We start from the raw sequence: 14,099 nt of genomic DNA, 5'->3' as shown, positions 1-14,099 counted from the left end.
CTAGTTAGGGCTGCCACCTGATCAGGGGGGGAAATTCAACTCATCCATTCATGTGCCTTTAACAACAGCTCAATGTACAGCAGGCAAAAAATGTACTTGGGGATACTAAAAGCAGAGGAGAACGAGCTGGTATAAGCTGGCAACTCTCACCCAACGTTTAAGCTTGGGTGACCATGTGTTTTCCATTTCTGCTCCTAAACTTTTAATAGCAGCCCTAGCAGGGGCTGCTTTTTCTTTTGTGTTCTCCCCATACCAGGAATGACTTTCCTTGCTAACTTTCTGTGTCAAGCAGCAGGGGAGAAGGGCCAGTAAAAAGAAATAGCAACTTCGTTCTGATCTGGCTGGCATATTCTACTGTTTGAGTACAAGCTTCTGTTTGGGTTGCCAGCTCTTTGAACCCCCCTGCTCCAGTGCCTTTCTCATTAATCTGTTATACAGACGTTTAGGAAGTGACAGGTTTTTTCCTGGTGTGAATAAAGAGAAGGAGGGAAGCTCTTCATGCTGAGTTTCTGTATGCCAGGCTATTAAAGGCACAGGAGCAAAGCCAGTGAAAAAGATGGCAACCATTACCATTACCAGATGCAGAAACTGAGATGCACCTGTACAAAGGCTCTCCTCTCCGTGCAACACATGGGCTGCATCTGCACATCACTGGATATTTCACCATGATTGTGCTATAGCAACCATTGGCAATTAGATTGTCTTGTGACTGTCCATGCAGGAAAAAACTGGTTGCTGTTGTGCACCATTTGCACAATATTCAACAATGTACCCATAATGTTGCTCCAAGCACCTTATACAAGTGCCCTAATATTACTGTTAAGTGGCTTCTGCTTAACGGCACACTGGAGCTTTCATTTTGATATTGGAAAGTACCACACACTCATTTGGTCAGACACCTTAAGCCACAATAAAATTGCTCCGGAAAGCCCAGGCAGTTCTGGAAATGAAACATTTCAGATATGAGTCATATCTCAACCTCTTTGACCCAGGCGAGAGAGAATGCAATCACACCACAGGGTTGCTTCTTCTGAAATTTCTAGACTCTTAAGAGGTAGGCTGAGCCCAGGATATCCTATTACAGTTTAGGCAGCTGTAATTTGTGCTGATCACAGTCTTATTACAACCTGGCACCTCTTAGTAAGATTGCAGACCTTTTTTTTAAAAAAAGTAATTCCTGCTCCTGTGCTTTTAACAGCAGCCTAACCTACACAGGCTTGTTTTAGGATGAATAGGGTGGGCAACACGTCAATGAAAAAAATGCCCTGACTCTTTAATCAAGGTTTCCTATGCAGAAATGGGCAGCTGAAGCTTTTCATGGCATGGAGCTATATAATGTCACTTGATCATTGCGGCAGATCAACTGATATTAAAGGGACAGCTAGAGGACCAGCTCAAAAATAGGTAGCTCTAGCCATGAAAAGCTTCAGCTGCAGACTCTTTTTTCCTGATCAGTTGGCGACCCTATCCTTTAACCAAGCAAATTTTGGACAAAACAGCTCAGCTATTCACTGCATCTATGAAACAAACAAGTAGAACATCAAGAGGGTTATAGTGACTATACTTAAGGTTGCCAGGTTGCAATCTAGAACCCATCAGTACACCTTTAAATCTAGCCAGAAGTGAAAGTAACTGCTGCCCCTTCTTTCCATTTGGGTTCCTTCCCTACCCTTCAGTTGCTTTCCTTCTCTACTAGTTGTAGTTAGGAAAACTTTAGACCAGCAGACACTAAAGCATGGTAAAGGGGCAGGGGAAATAGGCATGCTTGGGCTGCTGTTTCGTTAGGGGATATGAAGAATGAATCTTTGGGCTGCAAACTTGGGAGTTTAAGTGAGGTGGTGGATGGGACTGTACCATTTTAAACAGCAGGTAAGAAAATAAACATTTTTAATACCCTGTAAAAACTCCCAGGACATAAAAATTAGCATATCAGCTAGTAAGCTGGCTTTCCAAATGGAGCTAGTTTGCAGCTTATGGGGAATTATTAATGTAGGTTGTAGGGAAATGGTTCTCAGATTTTGTTTCAGAGGTTGCTCTCAGTACCCCTCTTCTTTCCTCACTGGTGCCCACCATGAGCCCAGCAGCCTCTGTTTGGAGGGTTTGCGGTGAGCAATGCATGCCCCACAGGAGTCTCCATCCTCTGACATCCTCAAAACAATACCGCAAGACCCGTACAAGCTTAACTTTAAGTTTCAGAAAAATGGTGTTTGCATTGTCTGCCTGCAAGACCAGGTTTCAGAGAGTAGCTGATTCTATGGAGCCACCATGAAAATGGCCCTAATCCATCTCACTCCATGACTGAAAAGGACTTTGCACTGGAAACAGCAAGAAACTTTCCTATGAATTAAAAACTTGTAGCTGGAGGACAGCTGAACAGTGGTGAGAAAGGGCATGGAATAACTTTTTAGAGCTGCTCACAGAAAAAGACTGTTATCACACAGAACCACAACCATCATAGTTACAGTAAACACTTTATTAACCAGCACCTGATTATTCAGAATGTGCAGTTAACCAGCATTGCCCAGAGGCAAGCTCCTCCTCAACCACTACAGCGCTGTATCTTTGCGTCTGTGGATGCCTCTCTGTGCAGCCAGCTTGATTTCTACAGCCAGGGCCGGCCCTATCACTAGGCCTGCTAGTATCTTGCCTAGAGCGGAGATTCTAGCAGGGCGCCAATTCCCCTGCCACCCCCCGCCAAAAAACCCCACCCTGCCCAAAGCCGCCCGCTGCTCCTTTCGTCGCGGCGGTGGCGTGGCGGCAGCACGCATGCTGCTCTGCGCCAGCCACAGTGCACCCTTGCCAACTCCTGGGGAGTGCTCAGTGGCCTGCCCAGAAGGGGGCGTGGAGCCTCCGGAGCCCGCCTGCCTGCCTGCCCCCTTCCCACGTGCAAAAGCGCCCCGGGGCTCCGCAGCTGTTTGCCAAATCGGGCTTCTGCAGCAGGGACCGGGGGGGGGGCGAGGCTAACCGGACCTTCGAGGCTGGCTCTCGATCCAGGTAGCGGACGGGCCGAGGGGCCTCCGGCCTCCTCCTTAGCAAAAAACCTGCCTGCTGTGGGCGGGTGGGCAGGCAGAAGGCGGCGGCGGGGAACGGAGCCCTCTCTCGGCCAGCCCTGCTGCTGGGACCCAGCTGGGAGGTCTCCAGGCCCCACTGGGAGGTGGGCATCTGAGGGGGGGTGCCATGAGGCAGCCTGGCCTAGGGCGCAGAAACCCCTCGGGCCAGCCCTGTCTACAGCCATTTCTGGGCTTCTTGGTGCTGCCAGATGACATCATCCTTAAGCACCTCCTTCTTCCTTGAGCTGTCAGGAGCCTCCTTTGCTGGAGGGCTTCTGGGTTGCTGGCCGGCTTGTTTCTCTGCTGCTGCATAAGGTGTGTTTGTGGTTCATAGGAAAGGGAAATGGTCCAACTGAGCACTGGGACTGAAGCTATAGCATTTCCAATGGGATGAGATTTGGTCACTGCAGATTCCTTTGGGAAGGACTGGAGCAGAGCAATAAGCTTGAGCAACTGGCATATTTGATTAACAGGCAACCCCTGTTCCTCATGAACACCAGGCAGCAAGCCTTTCCTGTACACTGAAAACCACAGTTAGCTGCTATTGTCTATGGATTCAGACTGGCATCTATATGCTGAGGTTCCTTCTGTTATAAAACAGAGTGAAAAGAACTTCAGATTTGTACTGGATGTAATTATGATGACGGTGTTAGAACTACTACCTTGGTGCCACTCCACTAACCAGAATTATCTTGGGGTGAGTCACTGGTTTCTGGCTGGTAAACTGGAAGCTAGATGACTGCAAGATGGTAGAAGTTCTACAAAGCCCATTCTTCAAAAGAGAGAGAGAAGACAGTTCTACTTCCTGCACTCATTCCCTCCCCCCAGGATTCTGTTCTCACATTAGCTGGATAGGTATTATATGAGAAGAGCTTGTAGACACCCTGAAATACCTTCATGGACACCCAGGAGTCCCTGGATCCAAGTCTGGGAAATGCTGACATAGGGGAACCCTGAAAAACATAACCCCTTCTCTGTAGTCTGAAGTAGTGCAGTCTATTCTACGACCACAATACTCTACCGTGTATTTACCACCTCATTCTGCTGCATGCATAATCACAGATATCTAGGCATTATTAAATAAGAAGATGGGAATAGGTCGCCAATGCCTAATAGTAGTGATAGCCCCTTAATGACAGTAGTGCTTTTGTGCTGTCCCTATTCATTTTCATGAGGCTTATCTAGGAGATTCTCTGGGGGGATTCTAACCTGTCCATACTGTCGAGCCCCTTACAGAGAAAAATAAAGGATCCTCTGTCTCCTAGCAATACACTTCAATTCTGACATCCATTATCAGAGCTTATCCTTGCCCCTCCCAGTCAGCCCTTGCTGAAGTCTCACTGCTTGTTGTAGGAAATGTCTTTATGCTGCAATACCCTGTTCTGCAGGATAGCAAACTGATCAAAACTGGGTTTTTTTTTAAGTTGGATCAGCTAATACTTTCAACAGAAGAACCATAACTCCAATACGTTCAGCAGCACCTACTATCTAGATTGGTGGTTCTGGGGAAGATGGAAAGAACGACCACACTGGCTTTTGGTGTGCATTGAAATGCATTTGTGCTGAGGCTTGAGATGAATCCAATACCCAGGTAGTGATCTAACCTCAAAAGCTCAGGGCGGGGGTTGAAACCCCTGCACACTAAATACACTTGGTAACATCCAACTTAGAAGACTGCAACATACTGTAAGCACAGCTGCCCATGAAGAACATTTGGTAGCTTCTACTGATTCAAAGAATAGTGGCTGGACTGCTGACCAGGTACCACAGAACGGTGGTCATTAGTTCATGGGTTAGTATGCTTGGGTAGGTCTCAAGCCCTTCTTGTAGTGCCACCATTTTGTTGCTATTTGGAAGAACCTGCTGCTAGCATACATACACAGAGAACACAGGTTCCTTACTACTCCCACACACACACACTAAAAGGTTCTTTATTCAGATTGATATGATTTGTACTGGTTTGAATTTCTCTTTAACCCTAACCCTAACCCTAACCCTAACCCTAAACTTTAACCCTAACCCTAACCCTAACCCTAACCCTATCCCTAGACTGAACCCTATCCTAACCCAAACCCTAACCCTAGCCATAACTCAAATCTAGCTTTAGCCTTAAACCTAACTTTAACCCTAACCCTAGCCCTAACCCTAACCCAGCGCTATCCTAAACTTTTTTTTAGATTTTTTAAAAATTATTTTAAAATATGAAAAATTTACATTAAAAATAACTTCAACAATCCCCTGGGTTCCCCTCACCCCCCCCCCATAATTAAAAAAAAGTTCATATAAACTACTTTATAAAACAACAAGGATCTAACTCAATAAATTACTATAACTACACTCCACAGAACAGACTGTAGACCTAACATGAGGCTAATCAGAGATTTATCAGGTCCAAATTATCGGCCGTAGCAGGAATCACTGCTTGCGACTTCAGGTAGTCTAGGATTGGTGCCCAAGTATGAAACAGTCGTGATTTATAGGTGGTATGAGTTTCTCGTAGGATTTTATCAGTCAATTTAGCAATTATAAAGCAGTCCCATATTCTATTTTGCCAAGCTGAGATAGAGGGATCCCTACTATCCTTCCACTTAGTCGCGATTTCCATCTTTGCTAAGGCAAGTAGAGTCAGGACTATCTGTTTGTTTGAAGATTGTAAAATAGATTCAAGTGTTTTATGAAGTAATAATGCTTCAGGTGTTTCCGGTAGATTGAGACCTGTTATATCTTGGATGGCAGCACTAATAAATACCCAAAAGCGCCTGACTCTAGGGCATGACCACCAACAATGGAGATATCCTGCAGTCTTACCACATCCCTTCCTACATAAATTATTGTTCGTCTTGTAAATATGTGCCAGTCGCGTTAGGTTCCTTACTACTTGGTCTCTTTTTGCATGCATACATGCTGAGAGGAGAATAAGGCAAGGTCATTTGGGAGGGACCTTCTTTCAGAAGATTCTTCCATGGTTCTTACTGCTGATTTACTCCTCACTAGGGTGCACCTTCTAATGCTGTCTTCTGTTTCCTGCCCCTGACTGTTTTGTTCTGTAGCTCACTCCTAGTCATGACATGAGTGAGGTCATAACTTTGCTCTACCTCTTTCTGTCACATGATTTGCTATCACTGCTTGCACACTCAGTGGATCATGGAGCTGGGAAGACTGAAGACTACTGCTATAGAACTGAGAGTATTTTGCCTGTAAGGACATAATAACTGCACATTACATTTCCCCAGGGATGCCCCTGCGTCAGGTAGAGAAGCACATACTGGACTTCTTCGCTTTTTAGGCATTTGAGGGCCCAATTCAGATGCCTAATTGTTTTCAACATATTGATCACGAGCAGCTATAGAGACATGAAATGGCAGAAATGTGAAGTATAAACGTTTCAAGCATATAAGTAAGCAATTTTAAGAGGCGGTTGGGCCCCAAAGGTAAAACAGAGATCCTGTCCTATCTAAGAAGATAACAGAAAATTGGAGCTGTCCCTTGTACAAAGGGGAATCGGAAAAAGGCCATGCCCAAGTTAATTAGTGGGAAGGTATCTTATTTGAATCGCTGCTTCAGCACACCTGGAGGTGCCAGCGTGATGGACAGACCAGCTTGGTGTATCTAACAGATGGTTTGTGGCTGAAATAGCAACTTGTCCTGTTTCACTACAAGAGGCAAAAATATCGAGATGCCTGAGAGGTTCAGTGCTATTCAGAAGAATGATTTTGATGTTTTGGAGTACCTGCAGGCAATGTTCCCTCGAACTTCTCCCCCCCCCCTACTGAGCAGAGCAGTTCAGATCCTGAGTAGCATATAACTGCTGTAATCTTAAAATGGGCAATGGGCAGTGCAAGACCCTGCGCGGCTCCAGATTGCTGCTGAGAGGGAGGCATCCTGTGTTAATGAGCAGCCGCTCGTGCGCACAGCTTAGAGGGAACACTGTGCTGCAGGCCTGTCTTTTACTTTCTCCCCAAAGTGATCAGGTTGGGGACCTTCTGAGGAAGAGAGAGTTCTGACTCCGAGAAGCAACCGGTGAGAAGGCCCACCCTTCAGAGACAGCTCTACGTAGAACCCAATCAATGTGCTCAGGGTATGAATGACTATAGCCAGATTGTGCCTCTCAAAGAAGGGTTGCGGCTGAAGTATATTTGTGCTATACAGGAGACCTAAGCCTTCTATAAGCCTGAATCTAACAGCACCCCAAACTCTGAACCTTCTCTTTCAGGGAGACTACAACTTCTTTGAAGACAGGCTGAAAGTCCAGCCCCTGAATGGCCATATTGTCAGTCAACAGCACACTTCATTTCATTTCATTCAGCACAGCCTCCTTCAGTTTATTGGCTCTAATCCTAGCTTCTTACTGCCTCCAAATATTCCTTGCTCAAGACAACCACTGTCTCGTGTAACGTAGCTGGAAAAAAACTACAGTTGGGCGTCCTGGCATTTTTCTTCAGAGCTCCTGAGAGCCGTTCCCAGTGCTTTCGTCAGTTAAATGGCATGGGAGCCGAGAAAGAATCCTATACGATCACTGTCAGAAGAGGCTGCCTATTGAGTCCCTGCCGAGTCTCAGCTCTGATCTTGTCTTCCAGTCATGATTGAAGTTTCTAGATTTTTTAAAAAATGAACTTTATTGAAATGTCATAACAGAGAAGAAAGAGAAAAAAGAAAAAGGGGGGAAAAACTAGGGAGAAAAAAGAAAAAATACAAGAAAAAATAAATCCGCACATGTCCTGTCAATACAAGTTAGAGAGAGCGCTTACAGTCCATATTATCTAATCACATAGTATCCTCCTGTCTAATACAGTCTTATAATCATATTTATCCTTAATTTATTTATTTTATTTATTTATTCACATGAGACTTATATACCGCCCATAACCCCTAATGGGTCTCAGAGCGGTTTACAGACTTACTACTATATAGTAGTGATTAAACCTACCTAGGGCCACATTTCACAAGGGGAGGGACTCCCTATCAGCACCCTGTTGGCAGCGCATTCTCTCTTCTCTTAATCCACACATAGAAAGGAGTCCAAGCATCAATAAAGCCTGTTTCGGATTTTTCTTTCAGGATCATGGTTAATTTGCCCATCTCCACACATCTCTCTAGATCTTAATGTGCTCAGGTTCCAAGATGCTAGCCTCCTTCTCAGGGTGTCCCAAGGGTGAGGAACCAAAGGTAGGGAGGCAAGCCAACATACTAAAGGTTAAACCACTCCCTTTTCCAGTTTGTCCTTCTAATCTTATTATCTCTCTCACTTTCCATGGATGAGAATGAGTGAAAGGTGTGGACAACAGCATCAAATATGTGTTAGGCTCGTGTGGTATAGTGGTTAGAGTGCCAGTCTAGGTCCTGGGATAACTGCATTAGAAGACCTCACTCAATCATGGAAGCCCAACAAGTGACCTTGAGTCTGTCACAACAATCTCTCAGTCTAATCTACCCTCATAAGATTGTTGTTGTGGGACTTAACTGGAAGAGGGGGAAATGCTGTGAAGGGCCACTTTGGGTCCCGATCGGGAAAAAAAGAGAGAGGAGAATATAATTAAAAAATATGCATATATCCAGAACAGATATAGGCGTGGGGAATAATCTTGTACTGGAGAGCCATTAGAAGAGACTCAATACAGGAAAAAAAGAGAGAGGAGAATATAAATAAAAAATATGCATGTATCCGGAACAGATATAGGCAAGTGGGGAATAATCTTGCACTGGAGAGCCATTAGAAGAGACTCAATATAGCTCTGACCTGGATAGCCCAGACAAGCCTGATCTTGTCAGATCTTGGAAGCTAAGCAGGGCTGACCCTGGTAAGTACTTGGAAAGGAGACTTCCAAGGAATACCAGGGCTGGGACGCAGAGGTAAGCCACCTCTCTGAAACGTCCAAGTCCCATTAGGGGTTGAAAGAAGTCAACCATGACTTCCAGGCACCCCCCCGCAAAAAAAGAGGACTCAATATTTTTTTCTGCTTGATCATAAAATTACACCAAGCTCTGCCTTTGAAGGCTCTGCCCCCTGAGTCTAATGTCCAATGATCAAGACACTTGATTAGTCTAATGAAGAGCACATCAAAACTAGTGATTCACGCAAAAACACAGTGTGTAGCCTGAGTGCCAGCGATGCCTGTTTTTACATGCAATGGATACAATCCAGTCCCAGTGAAGCCCTCCTATTTATTTCAGTGGAAGAAAGCACACATTTCATTTTCCTGTTGAAATTGACTTCACTTTATCTGATGAAGGGAGCACAAGCCAAAGAACACCCATGTTTTAGCTGGTTACCCTACTGGAATTTATTTCTATTTTAATCAATGGGACTTAAATGTACTTAACTTTGGTCGGGTAGTAAATCTTCCTGAGGTATAAGAATGAAGTGATCCTCCAGCTTCTAAGTTTAGAGGGGAAAATGTGCCTTAAATGTCAGGAGTTTGAGAAATGGGGCAGGCAGCAATGATATATAGTGGAGTTTACTGTTTTAATTTTAGAGCAGCCTCCTTTCTCTCTCCAGCCTCTGTTTCTAGTTTCTCACTGTGATGTCTTGACAGTGTTTTTGTGCCCGGTTATTATTGCTTGGAAAGCACTCAGCCCTCTTCATTCCGCTCTGGAATCTGCGTCCTGGACAGTCTGTTCGCTTGCCCTCCAAATCTTACTCATGTTTGCAATCCGGGTGTAATGCTTGTACGGATTTCATCCACTCTCTGAGCTGCTTTTGGTGATGTAAGCTGATATTTTAATTCTCTTACAAGGAATGGTGTTTAGAGGAATGACTTAAGTGGATTACTCATCTTCTGTAATAACTTGGCAGCACTCCCGTTCTATTCCTAGACATGACGCTTAAGGCTTTGATTCTTCTCCCGCTTCCCTTCCACCCCCGCCACTTTTTTTAATCGAGAAATTTACGCTCACATGTATTTCAAAGAATCACCCCGCCCTAGGTTGTGGCAATGCATTGTGGGAAATGTAGTCTGTTTACGGTTGACGCCAGAGGAAGCCCAAGACATTTTGATACCCGAGGCCTAAAGTCCAAATGTCGCCCCCATGGGGAGCGTCTGAATATAAGCATTATTCGCATCTAGTGATGGGGCCAGGGCTTGTCAAAATATTTGTGAGGAGCAAACTTCCTCTTTCTTTACACTAGAAAGCAAGCCCTGGTCATTTTTCAGTTGAAAAATGATTCACAGTTATTAAAGGAAGAAACAGGCACTTAACAGAAAGGCCATTATGCAATAGGAGAGCACACACTTTGTATGTAGAAAGCCCTGAACATCTCAGGTAGTAGAGCTGGGAAAGAATGTTATTTGCCTGCTAGGGACTACCAGAAAGCAGAGACAGACTGTCATCCCAGTATTAACACTCAGCACCGGGCAATTCCTGTTACATTATGATGGGCAAATTCACACAATCTGTTTTTCTCCTACAGGTTTTTCTGTTTGCTGCTGAAAATGCTATCTTTGTGACCAGTGTTCCCTCTAAGCTGAGTTAGTGTGAGCTAGCTGACAGGTTTTTAGCCTCCAGCTCACATCTTTTTGTCTTCGCTCAGGAAGGATGGCTCCAGAGCAAACTCATTTATGCAGTAGCCAAATTGCTCGCTCACGACTTTAATGCCAGTAGCTCACAGAGTAGAATTTTTGCTCACAAGACTCCACAGCTTAAAGGGAACATTGTTTGTGACATGTGTGTAAAATGGCTGAACTGGGATTGATTAAAAGTTCAAATGATCTCCCCCCGGGGTGAGCATGGAGATGCGATTTTTATCTGACCATAGCTGTCTGTCTGAATAAAGCTTGTGACTGCCCACCCATTGGAGATATTGATTTTTAGCATAATTAATGAATGGTGTCTCTATATTGCCTGATCATTTGAATTTTGCATAATTAATTTTCACTTTTACTTCCTGCAGTTGGTGGTGGTCCCTTGGTCTTGCTGGTTTGTTGTTGTTGTTGTTTTTAATACTGCCTTGACAAAATGACTGTGTGGTGAGGATCCACTCATAACATTCAAGGACGTGGGCTCTAACCCACAAAAGCTTATGCTGGAATAACATTATCTGAGTCCTTAAGGTGCCACTAAACTACTGTTTATCCTTGTGGTTAGCTTTCCTTCCAACAAAATTTCCTACCACATGGAAGGTCACTGTGGCATGGGGAGTCTCTACATATTTGTTCAGAGTTGCTGTATCTCTGTTGTGTTTCTGGAGAGGGGAGTCTCTTTGTATGCTGACAGTCATCTATATGTATAGGGTGGCCAAGGCTGGCTCCAGGTTTTCAGGGTCTCTTGGGCCTTCATTTGCTGCATAGCTGGGCCCCTCCTCCCCACAGGTGTGTAGGAATGAGAAAGATCTGCATCTTCACCCTCCTGTTTACCAGTAGCCTGCCCATCAGCCTTTTTGGGTGGTCGGCTGCTGTTTGTCTCTTGGAGGTTGGGAGAGGAGACAGCAGAGGACTGGCTGAGGAGCAGAAAGGATGCCAGATGCAAGAGACAGAGTGGGGGTGGGTGGGATGACATTGGATGATACCTGAACATTCCAACAGCTGGCACCAGGCTTGATAACTTGGGACCACTTCTTTTTTTATGTGTGTTCGCATGTGATTGCACCTGGAAGTCATGGCAACCTCTGGTGACTGACCCCTACTGGGGGCTTGGAGGATATTCATAGAAGTGTCTGAATAAAGCCTGCCCCAGCCTCTGGTATTTCAAGGAGGTCTCCCATTCAAGTACTTGCCAGAGTCAACCCTGCTTAGTCTCCAAGATCTGACAAGACTGGACTTGCCTGGGCTATTCAGGTCAAGGCAATTTGGGACCACTTCTGATGGTGTTTCTGTGACCACTCTGGCTATTAATCTGCATTTTCTGCACCCTGTAATTGGAGCTACTGTCCAGGTATACAAAAGTATTCTTCTCATTAAGTGCTGTCTTCATGGTGTAGTAGTGGTAAACACCCAAACATCTCCATGATACCTGAAGAAGACTCTTCTTTTTCTATCTCTGCTCACTTTGTGGTATTTGTTTTGAAAATCCCTTGGTTCTTTTCCTCATTCCCTTCTCAGTTGTCTGTTGCGGGAGACCTTGAACTAAGCATTCTGCATGACAAGCACTCATTCCCTGCATCTTCAGGCTAACTGGAAGAAGGACACACAGGCCATTTAAATAGGGACACTAGCCTAGAATCCTCCTGGGCTGAGGGAGTCAGGTGGTTTCAGACAACCAATCTGATTCTGTTGCCTTCTATATAACTTAGAGATCTGTGGCAGCCTTTTATTTTGGGTATACTTTGTTGCTGAAAGAAGTTGGTAGGCTGGGCTGCTAGGCCAGGGGTTCTCCCTGCTCTAGGTATTTTTTGCCTAGACAGCTGTGGGAGCCAGGATTTTGCCAGCATCTAGCCCTGGAAACAGCTGTTCAAAAAGTTTCTTCTTAAGCTCTGAATAGAGTTACCAGTCTCCAGGTGGGGGCTGGAATTCTCCCAGAATGACAACTGACCTCTAGATGGCAGAGGTCAATTCCTCTGGAGAAAATGGCAATTTCAAAGGGAGACCTCTGTCACATCACTGCTGAGTGCTCTTCTGCCCACAAACTCTGCCTTCCCCAGGCACTAGCCCCGGATTTCCATGAATTTCCCAAGCTGCCATTGCTACTCAAGACTATTCGATGGGGTTTACTCACATGAATGTGTTCTTAGGAGGCCACAGTCTGCTTTTCTTTTCTAAACCTTTGTATGATCATGGAAACATACCAGATTGGTAGGTCTGCCAAATCTGTTTTGGGAATTTCCTGGAGATTTGGGGACAGTGCCTGAGAAGGGAAGGGAGCTCAGAGGGAATGAGATGTCTATAGAGTCTGTCCTCCAAAGTTACTGTTTCCTCCATGGGAGATGAATGCTGTAGTCCGGGGTTCAGTGATCATTCTAGGACAACTTCAGGCCCTGCCTGGAGGTTTGCAACCTATCTGGCTGAGAATGTGAGTCCAGATCTTTCATGACTGGTCCAGTGCAAGGCACTAATTTTCCCCCACCCCATCACCTGTATGAGTGCAAGTTGATGTTACACTATTGTATTCCATCCTGAGTAGTGTATAGCTGTTTCCCACATGTGAGTCCTCACCACAAGCAACAAAACAATAAACATACTGTGTACAAAAAAAACCTGAACTCCCTGGAGATTGGAGAAAGGATGGGGTGCTACTATAAGAAATTATTTGCTTTTTTAATTTTTAATTTTTAATTTACTTGGCATTGTTTTGCAATGGCTGATGGTAAACGGAAAATATATATATATATATTTTAATTACTGGAGTTGTCCCACAGAACTACCCTTCCCAGAATCCATCACGACAGAGCAGGCGGAGCCCATACCTATGACTGATGGCCGCTTTCGCTAATAGTCTGAGCCCAGCGCACTACACAGCCCTATCAGGGCGCAGGACGAGGTGCCGGTGCTGGGGCCAGGCGAGAGTTTAGCAGAGTAAGAGAGTTGTTGGCTCAGTTGTACTGTGGTGTTGGGATCACATGGGACGAGCCGAGCCGGCTGCTGCCACTAAGCCGGGTAGGATCTGCGCTCCGGGCGATGGGTAAGCGGGGAGAGGGAGGGAAAGAAAAGAGCCTAGTGTTGGGAACTAAGCTGTGCGCTCTGCTTTCCCCGATTTGGTCTCAGGAACTGGGTGGGAGACGGGACGCCCAGCGGACTAGAAGCTTTCTTGGAGGCGCTTGCTTTAATGTGGAGCACTTTAGCAGTGACAGGACAGCTTTGGAAGTGAGGAAGCCGACCGGGAGGGGTGAATTGGATTTGTGTGTGTCTTTGAGGCTTCCCCGCCAAGTTTGCCCGAACTCCTACTTGCATCGAAGCGCGCAAATTAATGTAGGGATCGACGAACCTGAAGTCTGTGTGCCTGTCGGGGTGTGAGCGAAGAGCGCATGCCTCCCTCCCTGATTTATTAATTGTTATGAATGTATTTCCTGGAGTTCTTCCACCTTGTCTATCCACCCAGGGCAGTAGAGGGGGAACATTTAAAATCCAGGAATGCACCAGCTGTCCAGATTTCCTCGATGCGGGCGGCGGCGGCGGGGGG

General features: G+C 45.5%; 1 protein-coding gene across 2 annotated transcripts in view; it reads left to right on the top strand.

Annotated features, from left to right (window-relative positions):
• Nucleotides 1–13,531: 13,531 nt before the first annotated feature.
• ARID5A (AT-rich interaction domain 5A) overlaps nucleotides 13,532–14,099 on the top strand; it is a 32,702-nt gene continuing 32,134 nt past the window's right edge. Inside the window, exon 1 of one of the 2 annotated variants that reach the window (XM_015420821.1) lies at nucleotides 13,532–13,576. In XM_015420821.1, the coding sequence (XP_015276307.1) occupies nucleotides 13,540–13,576 (37 nt within the window). In that variant the 5' untranslated portion in view covers nucleotides 13,532–13,539. Of the gene's footprint in view, nucleotides 13,602–14,099 lie in introns of both variants that reach the window. The other variant, XM_015420822.1, reaches the window with a different exon arrangement.

The sequence above is a fragment of the Gekko japonicus genome, unplaced genomic scaffold (genome assembly GCF_001447785.1).
Source record: "Gekko japonicus isolate JY-2015 unplaced genomic scaffold, Gekko_japonicus_V1.1 scaffold2025, whole genome shotgun sequence".
NCBI lineage: Eukaryota > Metazoa > Chordata > Lepidosauria > Squamata > Gekkonidae > Gekko > Gekko japonicus.
This window is presented reverse-complemented; position numbering and strand designations above follow the sequence as displayed.